General features: G+C 28.2%; 1 protein-coding gene across 1 annotated transcript in view; it reads right to left on the minus strand.

Moving 5' to 3' along the window:
* Positions 1-5,876: 5,876 nt before the first annotated feature.
* LOC122511991 (programmed cell death 6-interacting protein) overlaps positions 5,877-25,725 on the minus strand; it is a 28,507-nt gene continuing 8,658 nt past the window's right edge. Inside the window, exons 5-15 of the mRNA XM_043627593.1 lie at positions 24,459-24,560; positions 24,160-24,382; positions 19,026-19,149; positions 18,718-18,895; positions 17,978-18,139; positions 17,422-17,565; positions 16,660-16,875; positions 16,358-16,507; positions 12,102-12,243; positions 11,551-11,727; positions 5,877-6,122 (exon numbers count right to left, since the gene is read on the minus strand). Of these exons, the coding sequence (XP_043483528.1) occupies positions 6,004-6,122; positions 11,551-11,727; positions 12,102-12,243; positions 16,358-16,507; positions 16,660-16,875; positions 17,422-17,565; positions 17,978-18,139; positions 18,718-18,895; positions 19,026-19,149; positions 24,160-24,382; positions 24,459-24,560 (1,737 nt within the window). The 3' untranslated portion in view covers positions 5,877-6,003. The remainder of the gene's footprint in view (positions 6,123-11,550; positions 11,728-12,101; positions 12,244-16,357; positions 16,508-16,659; positions 16,876-17,421; positions 17,566-17,977; positions 18,140-18,717; positions 18,896-19,025; positions 19,150-24,159; positions 24,383-24,458; positions 24,561-25,725) is intronic.

The raw sequence follows: 25,725 nt of genomic DNA on the forward strand, positions 1-25,725 counted from the left end.
TAGTTTTAAATAAAATTTAAGTTATTATTTTTACTACTGCTTCATACTATCAATTTACCCTTGACGATTTTGAAAAAAATTATAATTTTTTATATACATAATTCAAAAAATACCCTATAAATAGAAAATTCCCGGGTTTTTCCCGGTTTTTTGAGGTCGAACCAAATTCCCGGGTTTTTCCCGGTTTTTCCCGATTTCCCGGTTCGCTAGACACCCTGATAATTTATCTAAACTGTTATAAACAATATTAGTTAACAAATAGTTAACTTTGGTTCCTCTCCATAAAAAAACTTTGTTCTTTCATATTCATATTGTACTTTAGGTTCATTTAATGAATACATCTCCCTTTCGTTAAAAAACAATTTTTAATTTGTTATAAACAATAATAGTTAACAAATAATGAACTTTGGTTCCTATTCACCAAAAAGAATTTTTTTCATAGTTTTCATTGAAGTTTATTACAAAGAATATAATATGTTAAAAAATAGTGAACGTATGAAATAGTTTGTTCAATAACTATAAACAATTTAATTTATATAAATTTGTATTAAATGTTTTTTTTCTTTCCTTGTGTTTTTGAAAATTAAAATGAAAAAACTAATTAAAATAAAATAAATGCAATTAATATATATTTTACATTAAAATGTTTATTGTTTTATTTTGACACAAACATTCTTTGTAATAAACTTCAATGAAAACTATGGAAAAAATTCTTTTTGGTGCAGAGGAACCAAAGTTCATTATTTGTTAACTATTATTGTTTATAACAATTAAAAATTGTTTTTTAACGAATGGGAGATGTATTCATTAAATGAACCTAAAGTACAATATGAATATGAAAGAACAAAGTTTTTTTATAGAGAGGAACCAAAGTTAACTATTTGTTAACTAATATTGTTTATAACAGTTTAGATAAATTATTTTATGTTTTACTATTTATTTGGTGGTCGTATATTATATTAATTGAATCTGATTTAAGACATGTGTAGTAGCAAAATAAGAAAGTAATCTTTCATTTTTAAAGGAAACTACACAATTAATTTGTTAACTTTTTGTTTTTAAAAAAAATTATAAACAATTGAAGATTCTTAGGTTTGCATGGAGAGATATCTTCAGAAATTGTTCTCCTTTTATTTAAAACAAAAAACACGAGAATCGATTAAAAATTTTAGTCTGTAGACATTTTTTGAGAAGTAAATTGTAAAAAAATTCCATTGTGAGGCGTTTCGTAGAACGCGAGCACCCTGCACGTGATTTTTGAAAATTTTGTACAACTCATTAAACGCGTCGGCCCACTCCAAAACTTTTTGGAAAATCTTCTGTATATTATAAGGTATAAATAAATTTTTAAAAAAAAGGGTCCAAAGTTAAAAAAAATTAATTTGTTTATAAAAAAAAAATTTTTTTTTAATAAAAAATTAAAAAAAAATTTTTTTTTTACATTTCTTAAAAGTTGAAAGAAAACTAAAACTTTCATCAAGTTTTTTCTAAACTCAATATTTTCAGACTTATAAGCTACTGAAAATATGTCTACAGTTACAAATCCAAAATTTCGAAAATTCATAACTCGAAAATTTGGGCGATTAAACAAAAATAAAAAAACACGTATTTCTTTTTTTTCCATATAGATTGAGAAAAAAATATGTTTAACCGAATTCTCAAGGTCATAGGTAAATCTTGCGTGGAATTGCCCATATATGTATAATTATTTTTTTAAATAAATATGTTACAGTTCAATTTATAATTTTAGCACTGCATATAACGGTCCCACAATTCAAAAGGAAGTTGAAGTAAAATCACTTCCAAGCTTGCTATTATATTATATATTATAATTTGCAAAAATAAAACTAAATATTCTTTAGAATCAATAAATAGAAAAATTAAGAACAATGTCTAAAATTTTTGGAATACATATTTAATATTGTTTTATCAATAAGTAATTAAATTCAATCATTCAATTAAACGTACTCATAACCATAAAAAATAAGGATAAGTTTGACAGTTTAATGTTTAAATCGTTTAATTTTCAGTTATAAGAGTACTGTTATTAAAAAAATCGAATTATAAATTAAAATAAATAACATACTTAAAATATCCAGGCCCGCACATCTTTTTTGTAGTCTTATTTCCTAAGCGAATTTACACTACAAATTTGAATTTTTTTTTTAAATTGATTTTTTGTAGAATCTATTTATTGCTTTCAGTTTTGCGCTTAATGAAAATCATGTTGGAGATACAGAAAATGTAATGTTCAGAAGGATTCAACTTAAAAATTTTGAAGCAAAGCTTTATTCCCTATTACATTCTCATCACATGAGAAAGTATTAGTTTTGGTCGAAAATTGACTTTTGCTAATTTTATGAAATCTTTACGTTTTGAGGTCCCCTGAACCCGAAAAACATGGTCCGGCGAGTCCGTCTGTCTGTCTGTATGTATGTCCGTCTGTAGACCAAAATGTTATTGACACAATAACTTTTGAAAATCTTATCTGATCGTTTTTAAATTTAACACACTTAAAGTTGGTATAAAAATGAAGGCTAAGTTCGTTAACCAGCCATTTTTGTTGAAAACTACAGAAACTATAGTAGTTTCAAAATTTTGAAAACTCAATTTTTTCAAATTTCAAAATTTTTAACATTATATTATTTTATATTAGGAAAATACAAACAACTTTTCTCTATAACATTTTTTCATATTTTTTTTTAAGTTTTTGGGCCATACCAACTTAACTGTTTTATAAAGTTTTATTTATTTTCTGAAATGTTAAAACCTTTCTAAAAATCTGTAGTTTACAACAACCCAGGTGCGATTTTTTGGTCGGCCCATAGTTGGGCCAACTTTTACAAAGTCGGTCCAACTTCTCGTGCCAGAGGTTGGGCCAACCATACAGATGATAACGGCGACCGTCTAATGGCGACGATGGTTGGCCCGACAACTCATAAGGAAGTTGGCCCAACTTACAATGCATATGTTGTGCCAACTATACATTTCAATGGTTGGTCCAAAGACTGACGCCAAAGTTGGCACAACTTTAGATGCGTAAGTTGGGCCAACCACAATTTTCAAAGTTTGGCCAACTTCAACAGCCAAAGGTAAAAAATTATTAAAAAACTACATTATTTAAACAATTAACACGTTATTATGAGCGGGAACATCAGATATAACCTTTACCTATTATTATTAAACACAATCTCATACATACATTTTCGAAAATATCTATCGCTCGCTGGGATCGAACCCCTAACCTAACGCACCGAAGACTTATACACTGACCACTACGCTACGCTCACATGGGAGTGCATAACGCAAAATGTATATTTAAGCTGCAACAGTCGGGTCAACCGTGGCCCAGAGTTCGGCCAACCAAGAAAGTTTAAGTCATTTAAACCGCATTTGACAAAGTTTTGCCAACCGTTGGGCCAACCGTGGCCCAGAGTTCGGCCAACCAAGAAAGTTTAAGTCATTTAAACCGCATTTGACAAAGTTTTGCCAACCGTTGGGCCAACCGTGGCCCAGAGTTCGGCCAACCAAGAAAGTTTAAGTCATTTAAACCGCATTTGACAAAGTTTTGCCAACCGTTGGGCCAACCGTGGCCCAGAGTTCGGCCAACCAAGAAAGTTTAAGTCATTTAAACCGCATTTGACAAAGTTTTGCCAACCGTTGGGCCAACCGTGGCCCAGAGTTCGGCCAACCAAGAAAAATCAAGTCAATTAAACTGCGTTTCACAAAGTTTTGCCCACCGTCGGGCCAACCGTGGCCCAAAGTTCGGCCGACCAAGAAAGTTTAAGTCAATGAAACTGCGTTTCTAGAGTTTTGCCAACCGTTGGGCCAACCGTGGCCCAGAGTTCGGACAACCAAGAAAGTTAAATCAATTAAACTGTGTTTCACAAAGTTTTGCCCACCGTCGGGCCAACCGTGGCCCAAAGTTCGGCCAACCAAGAAAGTTTAAGTCAATTAAACTGTGTTTCACATAGTTTTGCCAACCGTTGGGCCAACCGTGGCCCAGAGTTCGGCCAACCAAGAAAGTTTAAGTCAATTAAACTGCGTTTCACATAGTTTTGCCAACCGTCGGGCCAACCGTGGCCCAGAGTTCGGCCAAGCAAGAAAAATCAAGTCAATTAAACTGTGTTTCACATAGTTTTGCCAACCGTGGCCCAGAGTTCGGCCAACCAAGAAAGTTTAAGTCATTTAAACTGCGTTTCTAGAGTTTTGCCAACCGTTGGGCCGACTGTTGCCCAGAGTTCGGCCAACCAAGAAAAATCAAGTCAACTAAACTGCGTTTCACAGAGTTTTGCCAACCGTTGGGCCAACCGTGGCCCAGAGTTCGGCCAACCAATAAAGTTTAAGTCAATTAAACTGCGTTTCACATAGTTTTGCCCACCGTCGGGCCAACCGTGGCCCAGAGTTCGGCCAACCAAGAAAAATCAAGTCAATTAAACTGTGTTTCACATAGTTTTGCCAACCGTTGGGCCAACCGTGGCCCAGAGTTCGGCCAACCGAAACTGAAAGTCTTTTAAACTACGTTTGGATAAGTTGTGCCAACCTTTGTCGCCAAAGTTGGCCCGACGGTTGGTTAAACTCTGCATTTAATGGTTGGCTTGCAAAGTCGGGCCAACTGTGGGCACAAGTACTTGCCAAAGTTGGGCAAACTCTGGCAACCAAAACTTTGCTTGCCAAAGTTAGGCCAACCTTGGGCCAACCTTCAAACTCTGGCGGCCAACCTAAATTCGCACCTGGGAAAATAAAGAGAACACTTTTAACCGTTTTTTTAAATTATTTTCTTTTGCATCAACAAAATATCACAACATGTTTTGTCAATATTCAGACAATATTGGTTTCTTTATTAGAAAAATAAAATTTTTTTTGGCTGGAGTTTAAGTGTAACTGAAGTGTTTAGTTGTGAAGATGACAAGGTGACGATCCCGATGCTGAATACTTCCTAAAAATTATTTAAAGATTTACATGCAAACTTCGTAGTATTATTTACTATCTAATATTAAAATTAATTGTGTAAAGGTTTACATGTCCCACTTTATTGAATGTTTAGCCTGAAACTTTTCTAAAAATTAAAGTTATTTTTTCATGTAAATCTATTATAGACGTACTTAATTGTACTTAATTTTACAATCATCAGCAAACAAAAATAGGTGATGAGAATGTTATCCTTAAAGTCGTAGTAACTTTAAGAAAAAAAGTTTGATAAAACATATAGTAGGAAAAAGAAAAAAAAGTTTTATAAAACATATAATAGGAAAAAGGATCAAGAACGCAAGTAATGCACAATCTCCGCGAGCGAAGCGAGCTATTTGCGCGCGAAGCGCGCAACAATCTACGGAGCGCGAAGCGCGACGAACAATATTTCGCGCGCCCCGAGGCGCGCTGAAACTTGCGAGCTATTTGCGCGCGAAGCGCGGATTAGAATGTGTCCGCCCGGAGGGCGGGCAGATTTTTTTTTCATATTACTTGTTCAATATGAAAATTATTCACTTGTGATTTAAATATAATTTTTATTGAAAGTTACCAATAAATCTGCTGCAAATAAATTATGAATTAAAGTTTACCACTTATATTAAACAAAACAATTGTAAATCTTAAATATTTCTGTCTAAAAAGTATGCTAATCTAATTTTAAAAAATAGATATCTGTTGAGCGAATTTAGAATCTCTTACGGTAATAGGGCTTTGAAAGTTACAATAAATCTTTCTAATTTGTGTATTATTATTATCATTATTTTATTTGCATTATTCATTTACAATTATATAATAAAACTTTAACTTCCATTCTTTATATATATATACTAAATATAATTTTAATCATATTGTGAAAATAAATTTATAGCTCTAGTAAAAAGGCTTAACATCTTTGCATGTGTTCAATTTATAAATAGTATGTTCTTATAAATAAATGCACTTTCTATTATTAGTAGTTTTAAATTATACTTTTTCCTCTTAAATATTAAAAAAGCGTTAACACACTGTGTCTTGATTTGAAGAAAAGCATATTTATCCATTTGTATTCCAAGGATTATTTCCGGGCAAATGATGACTGCCATCATTACGAGGAAAAGTTGCATATCCTGCATAAGGAATTTGAGGAGCCTGAGGAGGAAAGTTGTAAATACCTAAAATAAAATTAATTAACATTGAACTTAATTTTATGATCAACATTATATTAAAATTAAAATATTATATTTAGAATTTTTATATTGAGCGGTTTCAATTTTAAAAAACAAACAAAATATAGCGTAAAATAAGAAGTAAAAGAAAGTTTTGGTCACTATATTTCAAAATACCTAAATGTTATTCAATTCGCGTAAATTTTGTTACTCGGGGGTTTTTCGGGTTGCTAATTACGAATTCAATGTTATTTAGTTTTCAAAAATTAAAAATGGCGGATACAATATGGAGGAAAAAATGTATTCAATTGACCTTCGATAGCTAATGTCATTTCGATTCTACGGAAAATTTCATGTAAAATTATGTATTGTATAATTTTTTGAACAAGTTATTTGAAATTCGTCGCTAAAAACAGTAAAATTGAAATTAAAAAAAGCATTCGACGGATTTTGAAACTTTCTTTTAGAAAATGTTAAGTGGTATGAAATTTATTACTTGTTGATTACGAATTTAAAATCAGATTTTAAGAATTTAAAATGACAGATGACTTTTCTGAAAATGGATTTCATTTTCCTGAAACTCAAAGCCACATATAACATACTTCATGCAAATCCCATTATTTTGGAAATTTTTTTCCGCTATATTGGATTCGTCATTTTGAATTTTTGAAGTCTGACAATTTTTAAGGAAATTCAATTAGTTGTTAATAATTTTATTTGCTATAATGAATTTTGTCTGCCATATTGGATCAGCCTTTTTGAATTTTTTAAATTTTACTTTAGATTCGTAATCAACAACCCCATAAAGCCCCGAGTCCGCCATATTAAATTTTTTATGTCTGACTACGGATTCGTATTCAACGACCTCAAAATCCCTTGAAAAACAATTTTCAAGTAAATACAATTAGTTTTTAATAATTTTATTTACCATATTGGATTCGCTATTTTGAAATCTGACTTTGAATTTGTAATCAGCAACCCCAAAAACCCCCGAGTAACAAATTTTAAACGAATTTAATGACTCCGTATTCCCTTTCAGCGACTCATAAACATACTTCTATGTCAAAGAAGTTTTATAAAAAATTAAGTTTTGTGATTTTATTCACGTGGCTATATGGTTTTGCTAATAAAAATTTATTTTTGGCGCCATTTTGTGTACGCCATTTTGAATTTTTTTTTTCATAATACCCCTATCTAATAGATCTTTTAGATGTTTTCCAATACAAATACCCACACTAAAATTTGAAAAATTTGAAAAGAACAAATGATTCCGAACGACGTGAAATTTAAGAGCGTTACGGCAGGGTTGCCACGCAACCTAGAAACCTGGAAGGGTCAAGGAATTTAATAAACCTTGAAAAAACCTGGAAAAGTTAGGAATTTTGATCGAAATCCTGAAAAATTGTTGTTTTCTAAAGTTATTGTGTTTATTCTTGAAATCTAATTTTACTTAAATATTTCACAATTAATTCAATTTTAAAATAGCTACGTTTATAATTTTCATAAGTAGATGAACTTCAAAAGATTTTGATTTGAAATATTGTAAAATTTCAATTTTCAATTAATTTAATTAGAAATTTTAAAAAACCTAGTTTTGAAAAAAAATTCTTCTGAAATTAGTTATATTTTTTAATATATATTTAATTGAATATTAAATATAATGGATTTATAGAAGAATTTTAATTAAAAACACTAAAACAAATTGAATTTTGAAGCAATTACAAATGATTGTTCAAAATCAGTTATTATTTTTCAAAGTAGTAAAATTCTTCTCAGAAATTCAATTTTTTAAAAAAAATTTTAATAACATTCTTGGCAAAAATCTTAAAAATTTTATTAAAAATTATCAAAGAAATTCAATTATTTTAAGAACCTTTGCTACAATTTATTTATTACAATTAAATAAATAATAAAATTTTTCTCCGAAATTCAATTATTTTCAAAAATTTTGATAAAATTCTTTGCAGAGAATTTCAATTATTTTTAATACAATTTTTATCAAATCTCTCTAAAAATGAAATTATTCTTAATAATTTTATTAAAATTTGTCAAGATAATTCAATTATTTAAAAATGTGTTGATACAATTTTTTATAAAAATTAAATTTCAAGAAATATTCAATTATTTAATGAAATATTTTTTTTTGTAGTTACATAATTGAATTCTCGTAGAATTTTCTAATAACTATTGATTTAAAAATGAATTTCAGTTAAAACTTAAGATTATAATTGAATATTGAAAGCCTTATATAGCGTCGATTTTTATAAATAATTGTATCTTCAAAAGGTTTCAAATTAAAATCTTTGAAAATTTAAACTTTTCATTCTTTTAATTATCAGAATTCTGTACAATTAATTTTTTTCAAAAAGTGTAATGGAATTTTTTTTTAATTATTTGAAGTTTTTTGAAAATGTTCAAAGAACTTTTTCGAAATCTTACTTTCTATGAAAAATATTAATGATTAAATATTTATTTAATTATGGAGTTATTTAATTTGGTAAAATATAAATTTAGTTTGAAAAACCTGGAAAACCTGGAAAAGTCAGGGAATTTGAAAAGAGCAAAAGCGTGGCAACCCTGGTTACGTTTTCCATGCCAATTCAGTAAAAAACGAATTTATATTTTATTTTTTCTCGTAATCCACTAATAGCCTAAAATAATCTTTGGATGGTAGAAACTAGAAAATCTGAACTTTCTTGTGAGAAAACTTCCAACAAAATTATAAATGACAAATTTTGAGAAATTAACACTCACAGTTTTTAAATGACAATTGAGGCTCCGGATCTTAGAAGGGCACTTTCAGCATTGATTTTAAATGGTAAAAGTGCCCTTATAAGATGCTCAATTAAACCAAAATATAATTTTTAATTTTAAAATAGCTTTATATCATCTTAAAGATTGAGAAAGTCTTAATAAATAGCATTATTTACATTTTAAATTTAAAGTTTTTTAATAGAAAAATCTCCTCATTTGCTAAAGGAGACGTTTCTTGGGGTAAACCTAGGAGGATTTTTTTTATTTTTCAATGTTTCATAGCACTTGGAAGACAAAAACCGATTTTCTCTTAAAAAATCGGTTTATTTGATACTGTAAAATTAGTAATTTTTTCTTTTTTAAAAAAAACTCCCCCGGGGATTGATCAAGTAAATGTTGATTTACAGTGTACATGGACTTCAAAAACAAGTTTCAGAAAAACGCTTCAACCTTTGAGGATCAGATGCACAATATTTGAAGTTTGGCATTATTTTTAAACGTTAAAACGCAATTTAAAAATGTGGTAATATAAATTTCTTAAAGCTCAGGAATCGCTCTTTCAAATGCATCGGAAAATATTGTAAATTTAATAATAAACAAATTACAGATGATTATTAACTATAATAATTTGAATGTTCTTTCATTCATTCAATGTTTCTGTCCCTTACACTATGAAGTTGTCTTTTGTTTCTACTTTTGTTTTTTGTTATCTTTAGATAGATTGTATATTATATTATTATGTTATAATTATTTTTATTTTATCATTAATTCAAAATTGTAATTCATTAAAAGACTAAAATTTTGTTAAATATTATGTTTTGTCAAATTAAAATTATGCAGATTTTTGTTCTTTATTTATAAACAAAATTAGAAAACTGTTAAACAACTGTGATTAAGAAATAAAAAATCTATTTATTTTGCAATATTTTTGTTTATGAATCACAATTTTTTTAACACAATTATTATTTTGTTTTAGAAAAAAAAGAAAAATATTTGCACAATTTCTATTTTTAATCTTATTTTTGGAACAGGATTTTCCACAGGATTTAAGATATTCAAAAATTTCAAATTCACACCTTTTTTAAATTAAATAACTTATAAAAGTATTGTTATAAAACATGAAGATATCGACTGCTCCGAGTAGAAGACTCGAAGTGATCGATTTCTTCATGTTTTATAATAACTGAAGATGACCGAGAGATAAAATCATTATTTTATATTATAAGAATATTTTTATTCTAAGTTCTTCAAAAATTATTTTCATTATTTCAATTCAATTATTATTTTCTAGAATTTTGAATTATTTTTTATGAAAATAAGAATTGAATTCCTTAAAAAATTGTATCATTTATGAAAACAATTAAATGTGTATATACAATTTTTTTTAAATAATTGAATTATTTTTTGGGAAATTTTATTAAAATAGTAGATATTGTAAATCATTGAAATTAGAAAATTTTTTGAAAATAATTGAAATTAGGACAATAATTTTTTTGACATTTATGAAAATAATTGAATTTATTTTCAAAAATTTTAATAAAATTCTTGGTAAAATTTCAATTATGTTAAAAATTTTTTAAAAATTCTCGTCAAAAATTCAATTATTTTCAAAGATTTTAGTCAAAATTTCAACATTTAATTATTTTCATAAATAATAAAAATTTCACAAGAATTCAATTATTTACAAATTTTTTATAAATTTCTTCGCAATAATTCCATTTTTTTCATAAATAATAAATTTTTTTTAAAGGGATTCAATTATTTTCATAAATAATAAAACTTATCGTAGAGTATCAATTATTTTTAATACAATTTTAATCAAATTCCTCGAATTTTTCACACTTTTAATCAAAAATTCTGTAGAATTAATTTTTTTGAAAATGTTTAATTGAATTTTTTTTAAATTATCTAAAGTTTTCATTTTCTATAATATATATTTATTTAAAAAATTTCCGCATAATCAAAATTTCGGAAAAATTGTATTCTAAACAAATGGATTTAAAAATTCTCAAAGAACTTTTTCAAAAATTATTAAAAATCATTGATTTAAAGAAAAATTTCAGTTAAAAATTCTAGAAAATAGTAATTGAATTGAAATGATGAAAGTAATTTTGAAGAAGTTACAGTTATCTTTTAATTATTATAAAACATAAAGAAAGCAATCACTCCGAGTCAAAAACTCTAAACAAAATTCTTCTAAAAAATTTATTATACGAATATTGTTACTGCAACTTCATCAAAAATATTTTCATAATTTTAATTCAATTATTATTTTCTAGAATTTTAAATTATTTTTTATGAAAATAATTGAATTCCTTAAAAAATTTGTATTATTTATAAAAATAATAATTGAATTTCTGCAATTATTTGTAATTTCTCCAAAATTAAATTTTTTAGTGTTTTCAGCAAAAATTTAAATTGAAAAATTTTTCAATTCTATTATTTTTAAAATTGCTAATTTTATTTAAAAAAGACAGTAAGAAGTTAGCCGCGCGAATTGTTGCTAGTTTAATAAAAAACATGAATTTTGAAGTAGATTACTCGAAAAATGTAGCGTACTCAATAATTGGATTTGATTTTATTGGAGTCATTTATAAAAAAAACTTGAAAGTTTAAACACCTCATAAAATATTATCTTATTATAAGTGTATAATTTTCTAGACAAAAAATGACTGTATACCTTGAACAGAATATGGCATTGTAGCGTATGGATTGTACGTCGTTGGCATTGGAGGAGCAACATAAGTTTGATAAGCAGTTCCGCTAATATTAAGAGGAACTGGCATTCCACCTTGATATTGTAATGGGTACGGTAAATTCATCCCAGTGTCCGTAACTGTTTCGGATGAACCGGGCCCTAAAACATAAAATTATTGTCAATGTTAATGAAAACATTTTTATCGCGGTTTGTCTTTCTTTTATTTCTCTTACTAATATTGTTAATTTTCCATAAATTTAAATTTAGAGCGCCGAATTTGTTATTAATTTTCCTGATAGAACTCCCTTTAAATGTATGAATTAAGAAATAAATATTTTAAAAAATAATAATAATAACAATTTAATGGTGATTCTCATGAAAATGACAATATATTATTCACTATTTAAATAATTTAACAATTCTTTAGATTTATTTATTACTTGTCTAAAAATGTTCAAATTACATCTTATTTTATGGTTGGCAGAATTTTTAATTATTGAAACTAACCGTAGAACATAAAATTACATAAATACCTTCATGATGAGAAGGAATAGCAGGTGTTAGAGCTGGCCCAGAATGCCCTAAGTTTGTTGTTAAATCCTTAAACAACTCTTCTTTTTCAGTTTTCCGAGCGAAACAGAAATCAGATATCTTATTTTGGAAGACCACTAGCAACTGGAAACAAAATTTGTAACAGTAATTAACACTTGATCTTAAATAAATTATAATTTAAAGTAAAATTTTTATATAGAGCATTCTTCATTAAAGAATTTTTCTATGGGATCAAAATATAAAAATATATTTCAAGAAAACAAACTTCATTTCAAATATGGTCCTTATTTTGTCACATATTTAATTTTTTACTATTTTATTAGTACACTTTTTATTTAATTCGCCATATTGGTCGACATTTTTGTGACACCAATTCTCTCCATTTCAGTTTTAATCCAAAACCTTTTATAATAGCTCAAATTAAAGGTAGAAATATGTAGGGGAGTATAGTCGAGGTTGGACCACTGTCTAGGTAGGCCATCCGCGATTTTTTGGACAAGTTCACCAGCGCCACCTACGCGCATACTTGTCGAAGCTTGTCTTGGTGAAACCTAACTTTTTGTTCAATTACATTTTTGGAGAATCGAAAATTGTGTTTTCTGTGACGTCGGTACAAAAAAAGCTCAAAAAAAGTTTTGTGCATCATGTGAAAAATCATTAATAAAAGATAAAAAAAACATTGAATCGTCAAGGCAAGCATGCAGAAATTTTGTGGGACTCATGGTTGAAAGAAAATCAAAGTGAAAAATCAAATCCCGAAACGTATTTCCTTATGGTTACAACAATTCGGTAATGTTACTCTCTGTCAAGGTCGGCCACTTTGTGTTTAAAATGCGCACACGGAGAGAAGAAAGTAGTCAATCTTACTCAGCCCTGAGTCATAGTTACTAAACAATATGGTGACATTTTCGTTCAACAAAACAAAAAGTAATCTTCACTAAACGGCCGTTTAGTTATTAAGACTACTAACTTCATTAGTATCGTCTACGATATAAATTGTCATATCTGCGATTCTGTTTACAATTTACGAAAATAAAATTTAACCTCTTTTATAATAATTAATATAATAGTTAACACTTTATAAATAATTAATTATTTAGAAATAATTATTATTAACTAATTATTCTTCCAAAAATTTGTTATATATGCGGGGAACGAGAAGAAAATCAAGTAATATTTTACAAAAATACACTGACGGTGATATAAGGTAACAATAATAAATCAATTTAAAAATTATAATTTCTGTAATTGTTTAGTTAAATAGAGAAAATTATAAGAGCTATATTTCTTTTCAAAACATATTTGTCGCATATTTGAATAAACAGCTAAACTTTTTTTTATAATTATTATGATAACAATAACCTAATATTTGTTGTAATAACAAGCATAAATAATAAGTATAACACTGCAAATAAAGTTTTGATAAATAATATTTTTTCTCGATTTCGTTTAATTTTTAATAGGTAGCTTTTTAATTAATTTTAATATTTTTTTTAAAGTTCAATTAATAATATGATTAAAAATGTAAACAGAATTAGTTTTGTCTGCTTTACTAAGCAGACATTCATCCTTACTACTATGTTTAGTTCGATCGACAAAAAAAAAATTGAACGCTGTTTTGTAACCTTTACTTAATATTTATTTGTCACAACTCAAATTTTCTTACTAAATGCGTAATAGTACAACTCACTATAACTCTTCTCTCCGTGCAAAGATGAGGACGAGCTACTTCATTTGCAAAAACTGAAATTCTGTATAACTCATAATATAATTGATCATCTTATTAATATTTTTATTTAATTTTATTAATATTTCAGTGCAAAATTTTTTTTTTATTTATATTTATTTTTTATATTGTTTATTGTTATTATTTTGTTATTTCAATAAGTTACAAGCTGTAAACAATAAAGAATCAATTTTCCGTAACTCCAAACATTTTATTTTATTTTTTAACGATTAATGCCCTTTGGATTTTAAACATGGCCGACCTTGACTGTAAGGACCAACCTGGACTGCAAATTTTTTTTTTTAAATCTTTATAACTTTTTCATTTTAAAACCAACCAATTTACTTTGTACAGAAAAGATGTTCCTATTAAACAGGACTTTCCAACCATATACTTCAATTGTCCAAATTCATTTTTAAAAAAAGTTATAAACAAAAGTCAAAAGGTGGGCCGACCTCGACTATGTTTCCCTACTTTTTAATGTCGTTGGACCCATAATATTAATTTAAAAATTTTATTAAAATTTGTCAAGAGAATTCAATTATTTAAAAATTTATTGACAAAATTCTTTATGAAAATTCAGTTCTAAGCAACATTCAATTGTTTAATAAAATATTTATTTTTATAGTATTAATTATTTCGTAAATAATAAAATTTTCACAGGAATTTAATTATTTTCATTCAAACACAATTTTCATAAAATTTTTCGAAAAAAGTCCATTAATTTAAAATGATTTATATAAAATGCTTCGCTAGAATTCAATTATTTAAAAAAAAATTAATAAAGTTCTTTGTAAGAATTCAATTATTATTTGCAAATTTTTTATAAATTTCTTCGCAATCATTTCATTATTTTTACAAATAATAAAATTTTTTACAAAGATTCAATTATTTTCATAACTAATACAATTCTTTTTAGGAATTCAATTATTTTCATAAATAATAAAACACTTTGCAAAATTCCAATTATATTTAATACAATTTTAATCGAATTCCTAGAAAAATTTGTTTATAAAATTCTGTATGGGATTTCAATTTAAAAAAACATTCAGTTATTCAATAAATTATTAATTTTTGTATTTAAATAATTGAATTTTCATTGAATTTTCTAATAAAAATTAATTTCAGTTAAAATTCTATAGATAATAATTGAATATTAAAAGCATTATTGTATAGAATTTTTAGAAATAATTGAATTCTGAAAAGGTTTCAAATTAAAATCTTTGAAAATTAAAATTTTAACTAACAATTCTGAAAAATTAATTTTTTTCAAAAGTTTTAATTGAATTTATTTTGAAATTTGTTATAGTATATTAAGCAACAAGAGGAGAAAGGCAGCCATTTCTTTACGGTGATTTTTGTGACACGAGTGGAGATCGAGGGCGCCGTAGGCGCCCCGAGACCGGAACGAGTGTCACAAAAATCATCGTAAAGAAATTGGCTGCCTTTATTCTCGTGTTACTTACGATATTTTTTATTCCTAATGCACAAAAGCGGCGATTTCAGTTAGCAGACGACAGGGAGTAAAAGTCATTCACTTGTTCGATTTGTATGAAAATGGCGGCCGTCTTCTCCCTTGGGCAAGAAAAATGCATGTGAACAGCTAATTTTCTTGCCCTTGAGAGAACACGGCCGCCATTTTCATACGATCGAAGAAATGAATGACTTTCCTCCCTGTCGACTGCTATCAGAAAGCGCCGTTTTTGTGCATGTGGGATAAAAAAGTTGTTATTTTCTAATGTATATTTAGTTGATGAATGTCAGAATTATCGAAATTTCGTAAAATTAAATTGTAAACAAAAGAATTTGAAGATTTACAAAAAACTTTTTCAAAAATTATTTTAAAAAAAAATTGAAGAATTTTAGTTGAAAATTCTAGAAATGAATAATCGTAATGATGAAAATAATTTTTGAAGAAGTTACAGTAACAAAGTAGCAAGTTTTATAATAAATATTCTTATATGTTATTGAATTTATAATTTTTGAATATCTTAATTTTTATAAAAAAATTATTAAATTTTACAAAATACAAAATGGCGGATCCAATATGGCGGATTCATTTTTTAAAAATCGTATTATTTTGCTTAAAAATTGTTGCTTAGGGGTTTTCGGTGTCGCTGATTACGAATATGAAGTCAGTTTTGCAAAATTGAAATTAGCAGTTCTAATATATCGGAAGTAATTTCAATATTAAAATGATTTTGGTCGATATTTATTTTACGGGGGTTTTTCGGGTTGATAATTACGAATCCGATGTTACTGTATAAAACTAAAATATCGATTCCAATAGAATTAACCAATGCTTGATAGATAAATAGTTTACTTTTAATTTGTAATTAAAGATTTTGTATCATCAATTGCATTGGGAAATCTTTTTATTAGTAAATGTCTTGCTGCAATAAATGTAACTGAGTGACTTCTAAGTGAGACCAGTATACTAAACTTTTATAAATGATCGTGAGCTATTATATTGATTATTTATTATTTGGTTTTTGTACCATTATTACTCACCTGAGTTAAATCATTGTAAAACTTTGCACCTTCTTTCAAATTGTTTTTTAATTCTTTAAATGAATCAAAAGCTGCAGCCAGTTTACAGAGTATTTCTTCACGAGCAGTTCCGCTTCCAGATTGCTCTTGCACAAAATGTTTATGTTGAACCTATTATAACAGAAAAACTTTATTATTCTTTATTCTTCCTCGGCAATTGTGTGGATCCCTTTTTTGTGAACACGATAACTCAAAGAGGTTGTAACGAATTTTGATAAAAATTCTTACGTATGTAAATACTTGAGAACAAACAAGTTATTTACCTGAATCTTACTAATTAATTCTTCTTGTCTGCTTGCACTTTCTCGAACTTGTTTTTGTAAAGGACCATAAATTTTTCCTATTTGCTCTACCGATAAATTAGGCTCATCAATAACGCCATCCTTAACTAATGCTGACAAAAACACTGATGTCATATCTGAAGTAGCAGATTTTAATTCACTTTCAATTACATCTCGTTCTGCTTTTAAAGTTTCCACCTGAAATGAAATATTAATTTTATTTAATTGTCATATGAGCATTTTTAAATTTTTATTTATTTCCTGTAAAATTTATTTTACAGATGTTTTTTTGATATTAAAGGGGAAGAAACACCGATATTTTAACTAGGGTAAGTGCATTTAGATGTCATTTTGTCCGCAGCAACTGAAGCACATGCATTTCACATGCATGTTTCAGCTTCTGCAGTAAGCAGAATATAAAGTTAAATAGTAAAAGTAATTTTATTTTAAATGCATATCTTTATAGAAAATTGTATCAAGTATTGTTCAAAATAATTTTTTCAACATTTTTTAAACATTAATATTTTCTCAAGTGGTAAATAATTACACATTTCACAAACGCGCAGCAATTGATGCACTTATCCTATATCAAGAAAATAATTTAAATATTCTACAAAATTATTTTTAAAATATTTTTTTGAGGAATTCAATGGTCAGAAAGTATTTTGACCCTTTTTGAATTTTTATTATTTTCCTTAAAAATGGGTAGATTTTGAAATTTATAAATAAGTTAATTTAGCTTACTTGTTCCATTAAATTTCGAAGTTCTGTAACAATATTGCTCTCTTGTATGGCTGTACCAGCAGGTATACGATCCTTTAAGTCGCCTTCTTCCAAACTAAGTATTTCCATACTTTGATGATGATCGTCAAATTTGTTTCGAATAACCTATTTCAAACAAAAAATAATGAGATACTATTATTTTAAACGTGATATATTAACTGAGAGATTCTAAATGTACACAGTTAATGAATGCCACGCTTCTCGTTAAGAGCCTTCCTTCTTGCGACTTTCAGCATAAAATTTATACTTTGCATGTAACTTTTAAAATAAAACAAAAACAAATTAATTTGGACCACAAACATAAAAAAAATCGTTTTTTATTGATCCAAACTCGAATCTGATGTCAAAAATAAAGTTTTACAGCATAATCTCAGGGCGGACAGTAATAGATAAGATTATAGGAAAGTCATTACATTTAGGGCAATTCTCAGACTCATATAAATGAAAAGCGCGATTTCTATTATGTATTAACAACTACATTATTTCTGTTAATAGAATAATACTAAAAATTAATTACCTTATCAGCAGAAACGGCAGTATTTATAATTCCACGATACTTTTGAGCATTCAGAACAAATTGTTCAGTTAGTCTTGCGCTAGGAATCCTGGTCCAACGTTCTTTGAACTGAGTTTTTAAATTTTCATCGGATTCACGTTCCTCGTTTAACATTCTTTCAGTCTAAATAAACATAAGTTTTACATTATTCAAATGTTTCTGTTTATTTTAGTTAGATTTACTTAAAATTTGTCAAACTGAGAATTTAAGAGTCATTCCATTATATTTCGACTAAAGTCGTTGCTGACTAATTTTAAAAAATTATAATATTTTGCAGGAATGATGTTAAAGATATTAGGATCACGGTGATCCTAATATCTTTAACATCATTCCTGCAAAATATTATAATTTTTTAAAATTAGTCAGCAACGACTTTAGTCGAAATATAATGGAATGACTCTTAAAATGAATTTCTACATTGCACAAAAATTTAAACCAACTTGTGTCAGACATTTTGATTTTCTATCTTTTTTTTGTGACATATTTTTTAAAAAGAGACAACAAAAAATTGCTACCACAAAAGAGTCGACACCAGATGGCGTATCACAGTTCTGCGATTCCCAATGGAGAAATTTTTTTTATTTTTTCTAGATTATGAGAAGTTTTGCATTCGTGAAAAATTCATGATGATAGTGTATAGAAGTATTACAAGAACGTTTACTAAATTATAATATAAGAATAATATATTTATGTTACTGTACCTCGTTCAAAATATCCTCATTTCTCTTAAGCAATTCCGGCAATTCATTCATGGCAGCTTCCAGAGCTACTATACCACCTTCCGCCTTTACAAAAGCAGCTTTATCTATTAAAGACTGCGGAATATCTACTCCACTAGTATCTTCAATTGCAGCAGGCAAATTTAAGTTTGCTAACACTCTGTTGAAATAGAAAAAGGACTTATGCACAGAGACGAAATTTTAAATTTATATTTATAGAAAACAGAGACCCATCAAAGACGAGAACAACGGCTAATAAATTAATAATATTAATTGGAATATTGTCTTACCCGTTAAGAATTTGAGTCATTTCCCGTAGTTTCGAAATTTCGCCGTTGACAACTTCACTTCGTCTAGTTTCATAGGATGTAATAGAGTGATATACACTAACTGGCAGCAGATGTTCAAACAAATCTAAAAAATTCCAATAATAATAAAGTTTCTTGATATAGAATATATGGCGACATCAAGTTGTACATTTTTTACTTCACTTTCTGTTCCGTTAGTGACTTCAGTCACGCAATTAATTTTAATAAAGTAATTTTTAAATATGAATTAAAAGGTTTTTTTATATTTTATTTTATTTTTTTATATTTTCTTTTCTTTTTTTTATCAAGTAGAAGAAGCTAAATTCGGAAGTAAGTACATATACTTATTAATTACTTTTAAAAAACGATGTATAAATTTTGGGTCACCACACATTATAATGTTCTTGGGGTCGTTGATTACGATTTTACAGTCATATTTTCAAAATTTAAAATTCGGATCCAATATGGCGGACCAATTTTAAAAAATTCAAATTTTCTACTCGTTTGGCCTGCACGAGTGGTTTCTGTCTTCAAAGTAACCCCCCACGGGGTGGAGACTTCTGTCCTCACTAAGGGTATGGCGAATCCAGGGTGCCCGAGCTGGGTATAAGTAAACGCTGCTTATATCCTAATACCGTAACCAACAGGTGTACTTCAACGACCTCTGTGATGCGGGACAGAGAAACGTTGTACATTTGTTGACCGAAGACTTGGCTTAACCGCCTGGTCGCGCGATGGGGACCCTCTATATGGTCCCCCCTAATCCTAAGCTTGAGCCGTGCGGCGAGGGGATGCGTGATTGAGGGGTGCCAATCTTAAGCACGAATGCTGAGTATTTACGAATTGAAGTTTGAATTATTTTTTCCTTCACTTAAGGGTGGTTCATTGGGCACCCGTCTTCTGCACTCTGGGCATTGTATATCTTGTCTCTCTTATGAGAAACAAGGAATTCCTTGCCTCCAAATGCGTTTTTCCATTCTTCTCTTATCAGTGATTGATAGCTCGCATGCTGAGCTAGAATAAGTGACTCGTCGCTTCGCTGTGTGAGTTGCAGTATCAACTCGGGTTGTGAACTGCAAAGACACTAGGGATTAGAAAGGTCCTGCCCCAAACCGAGGGTCCATGGGTACTCTCTGGCTCGCCATTTCAGTGAGAAGTCGGATGTTGGTATACCTATATGGGGAGATCCATCACGTTAAACAAACGAGGCGATGTCTTCAAAGTATCGCCTATGCCATCACATGATCCTTTTCCATGTGCTGTTGCATGGGAATGCCACTTTGCATCTACATCAAAATCTTTTTTGTAATGAACGAGATTACTAATGTGAAATCGATTTTTATAGTGTTGCTTTGCCCTAGTAGTAAAATAAAATAATTTACTTAGTTTTGAGCAGACCTTTTTAATTTCAGGTATTACTGTTTGTTGAATTAAAAACACTGCTTCTGAGTCGTGAGCTCCACTATTTGATAGTAATATAATGCTACAATGCTCCACCATGTCTCCATGCTTATAGTAAAAAGTGACTGGCAAAGTGTATCGTGCACTGATCATTATTATAATGAAACTATTAAAACCCTTGAGCCGCATTTTCTGCAACAAATCCATAATTTTCTGTGTAATCAGACTGAAAAATAACATCGAATCAACAGATAGTTCAGAAACATAATCTTCCTCAGAAAAATACAACTACTTCAAAGTACATCTATAGGTTGATTGCCAAGAACTACAAATTATTTCAGAAACATTGTTTTCTTCTAAAAATTTTCCAGAAAAGTTTTCAATCCCGGGACATGTTGAGCACTGTAAACAGAAGCATAATGGTTCAGGGTTTTGGCATAAACTTAGTCAATCATCACTTTGAAATTTTCGTGGATGACGCAAATACACACACTACGTGTACCTGAAGAATCAGAACAAACACAATTTTTTGGGCGCAGCTCTGCAAACTTAGTCAACCCTATAGGCAATTTAGGATATTGTTTCTGAAACTGTGAATGTAAATCTTTTATGTCAGACAATAAAAGCCTTTTTGTACTTTTTCAGTTCTTCCATTCATCTTAATGTCCTTAGTGTCCTTTTTATCTTTCATTATACGACTATTTCTACCAACTGATAGAAGTGACGCGTGGTCTGAATTGTCACATCAGGTAATTTTTTACAAATTTTTGCATCAGGTGTTGCTAAAAGTCCTTCTGCTTTTCTCAGAAGTTTCGCCTTTTTGCTTGTCTTTCAGAGCAACCAAATTCTGAAACAATCTGTTGCACACACGAACATTCAGGAGCTGCTGTAAGTATACGCAGTCGTAGAGGATCATTCTTAGGAAGAATATCTTGAGATATCTTGCAGATATCTGAGGAAATAATTTCAATAATTCTTTTAATATTGTTCTCAAATCGGAACCCTTATGTTTTTTCGGTTAAGAGGATCATGCACTGATCTACACAGAGCAAACCTGAAGAAAACCCCGAGTTAAAAGTTTCGATCAAATTCAATAAAATTTGTCAACCATATTGGATATACCATTTTGAATTTTTAAAATCCGACTTCAAATTCGTAATCACCGACCCCAAAAACATTAAAATAATTTGTGGTGACCCAAAATTTATGCATCAGTTTTTAAAAGTAATTAATAAATACAATTGCGTACTTTCGAGTGAATCTTGTAGCTTATATATTTTTGTCACGTTATTTGTTTGGAATTATTTTCTGCTATTTCGTAGTAGAAAAAATTGAAAATTAAACAACAATTTGAAAAAATTGTCCTTTTTTATAAGAAACATTAATAACTTGTTTGTTTATAAATTTTTAATTTTTTTTATAACGCCATTCGATAGAACGCATATGGGTGATTTTCACGTAACTGCAATTTCAAAATCAGTTTTAAAAGAAAAAAAATTTTGTTTTTTTTAATGTTAAACATCACTTTTCCTCATCATTAGGGCATAATATAGTTGTAATTTGAACGGTTTTACTACAGCTATAATTACAAAAAAATTATAACAAATTTTTGAAAATTGGCTGCCACGGAGCTGACCACCCTATGTATTGAATTATATTGCCGTCAACTGCCACTATTTTATGTACGTGAGGCATTTAATAAATAAAATTATTAAAAACTTCAATTAAAATTTATAAGTTTTTCAAATTAGTTTTAAAACTATTTCTCTCGTTTCTCTTAAAATAACTTGAAAAGTGTATTAGATATTAAATTGTTATTCATTTAACCTTGAAATATTAATTTCAAGTTTTTGAAAAATATGATATTCAAAACGTTTAAAAAAGCTCCTATTGAAATGATGATTCAAAGTTATTTCCATGTGTTTAAATGATAGTTTTATAATTATCATGACATTTTTTCATTACTTTTAGGCGGTATTTCAATTCTCCTCATTTCCTCACGTGGTCTCATTGCGAATAATAATTCATTTATTGTATTTTGGTGTTAGAAAAAGTAAAATATTTTTAAAAATGTCGTTGCACAACGACAACTATTTAATTAAATTTGCATATGTGCGTTATACAAAACAAAAAGACTTCGAATCAGTGTGTGTAAAGAGAATAAAAAATTGGGATGCTAGAAATTTCGATGAGCATAGAGTGTATCTGGTTAATATTAGTATTGATAACAAACTTCATCACGCTCAAATAATGTTTGTTTCAGATTCAATAGCCGAACTGAATAAAAAAATTGAAAAAAGATCCAAGAGAATGCAATTTTTTAGTTCAAAAATAGATCAGTCATTGTCTCAAGAGGAGGAGGATTTTTTTTGTAAAGATAAAAAGAAGAAACCAAAAAAAAATTCCAATAATCAGCGTTTTAAACGCGTAACACAAAGGAAAATTTGAAGAAAAAATTAATCAAACTTAAGAAAACTGACTTGCTAGGGGAAAAGACCCCTGAAAAAGTTTCTACACCAACATCGGTTAAGAAACATCTTCATTTCAATATTCAATATGAAGAATGAATAGGATGATCAAGAATACTCGGCAGAAACTACCTCTACTTTAAATTCTAAAGAAACTTATGATTTGAGTGAAATTGATGGAGAAAAGATTTGTTTCTAATGTAATCTTCAAAAAAATTGTAATAATTACAACAGAGAGTGTTTAGACTCAGTTTAGATTAAAAGAATAGTAATAGCACGGTACTTACCACTTTTTTTGTAAACTTCACATTTTTACAAAAAAAATTGTTTTTAAGTGTAGAACTTCCAATTTTAGAACTTTTTTTTTACTGATATTTGTTGCTAATGGATCTTATTTTAGATTGTAATTCTCGGATAACATTAAAATGTGCCACAAACACTTAAATTATAGGGGGAAAAATCTTTTTATAAAATTGAAAAAATTTGTGAACAAAACTATTTTACATTTTATAATTTTATAAGAAGTTTTAGAAGATGTATTATATGCACAAATTGTTCATCTATATACACAATTCATATTATAAAAATGCTCGTTTCCAGTTTCGACGTTTTCAATAAAATTTCTGAATTTTAACTTAAAATTTTAAAAAACGGACACGCCACGGAGCCGACATTTTGGAGTGAATTCCGCAATTTATCAAAAATTATAATATCTATTTGTACATATTTGTGGTTGCGAATAGGTTTTATATATATTTGTAAAATGTATTCATACCCAAGTAAAAAATTTTTATTTTGAATGTGTTTTCTGTGACGCCGCCAAATATTACAGTTACGTGAAAATCACCTATATGAAAACACAAGAAATGATGATTCATGAATTTTTCTATTGATTTTTAAGTACCGAAATAAGTCCTCAAACTTCATGCCAAAATTTTGTACATTTCGGGGTTAAAGGGTTAATTTATATTCCCTATAAAAAGGATTCCTAAAGAATTATAAATCCTACACACGGAAAAAAAGGATTGTAGGCCGGCTGTCATAAGAGAACCACATAGAGAGCTGGTCGTTCTCACTGTGAGAGCCCTCGAACCCCACAGCTGACGACAAAACTTTATAGGATTCTATTTAGAATCCTTCAAAAAACTTATACCTTCCGAAGTACAACTTGATAGATTTATGTGAAAAAAGTTACTTTATCTTTATAGTACTTGTTTTACAGTAATTATAATGGGTAATGCACATACCTTTGAATCCAGAACTAAATGTTTCTGGTACAGGAAACAATTTTGCTAATGAAGCTTTTCCAACAGGATCTAAGCTCTTTACGTCAGGAATTCTTTCATGATAAATAAAATCATTATCCTTTTTTGAATCATTATAATTTTTTTGAGCTTTTATAGCATAGTCTTGAAATAACGTAGGTTTATTGGAACGATTTTGTGCTGTTTTAAAAAGCTCAACTGCATACTGAAATTAGATAAACGTAAAAAATATGTCGAACATATTTCTGTTTTTAATGCAGAAAAATAATTTTATTATTTACCTCTAATCTCGCTATTTCCATGCCAACTTGTTTTTGAGTTTTACAAACCAAAGATTGATAATATTCGGCCAAGGCGTGATAGCCTGCTTGTTTGCCAGCCATCTAATAATACAAAACAATGTTAAAAAATAACAAATAAATATAAAGTAACTAATTTGGATATAGTTTTTATAAAAAAGTCAAACTTTTTTATTTTGAAAGTTGGAAATGATTTCCAAAAAGACATGTCAATTAAAAATTATTCAATTTGACGTTTCAGAACTGGATCCAGTTCCCTCTTCAGAAATTTATTTTATTACATATTGTTTTATAAAATTAATAATTAATTTTGTTCACATTAAATATTGTAAAGAAAATTAAAATTTTCATTTATAAATGGTTTTTATATCTATATGTTATAATCTTTTTTATAAAGGTTTGATATGTTAGGTAAAAAGACTTTTGAAAGAATTTTGTATAAGGAAGTACTTTTATTAGTGTTATTATGTGAAGTAGATGTTATGGAACAGATAAATTCTTTTTATGTACAAGCTCAGACGTTTATAATGATATCTCACGAACCGAATCAGATTTTTAAACTTTTGGTCTTAAATTAAAGATAAGACTTGAGTGATCACACTTATGTAAGTTTCAAATTTTTTCTACAAATTTTAAAAAATGTGCAAGAGTTGAAAAAATTTCCAAAAAAATTTTATTTTTTAATTTTTTGTCAAATTTGTCGATTGCTGCAATCTTTGTATAAATTATTAAAATTTTTAGTTATGTATTATTAATCGTAGAATTTAATAATCTTTCGAATGGTGTATTTGTTAATTTTCCGACATTTGTACTTACAAAAAAATCGTGATTTATAGATTAGTATGTTTTTGGGCCGTGCGCGTACAGCCGTACCAATAATTCCCGACGGTAGTGTATATTCTTTAAATGAACCTAAATAAAAAACTACACGTGAAAAAAAAATTTTTAATGGAGATGAATCAAAGTTATCTATTTGTTAATTAATATTGTTTATAACAATTTAATTAATTATTTCTTAAACAAGGAGAACACATATTCTTTAAATGAACATAAATAAAAAAGTAAACGCCAAAAAAAACTTTTTTATTGAATAGGAATCAAAGTTATCCATTTGTTAATTAATATTGTTTACAACAATTTAAATAAATTATTTTATGTTTTATTAATTGCCTGGTGGTCATTTTGGATTAACTTGAACTGATTTAAATCATGTGCAGTAACGGAATAAGAAAATAAACGTCCTCTTTAA

Source organism: Leptopilina heterotoma, unplaced genomic scaffold (assembly GCF_015476425.1).
Source record: "Leptopilina heterotoma isolate Lh14 unplaced genomic scaffold, ASM1547642v1 Lhet_92, whole genome shotgun sequence".
NCBI lineage: Eukaryota > Metazoa > Arthropoda > Insecta > Hymenoptera > Figitidae > Leptopilina > Leptopilina heterotoma.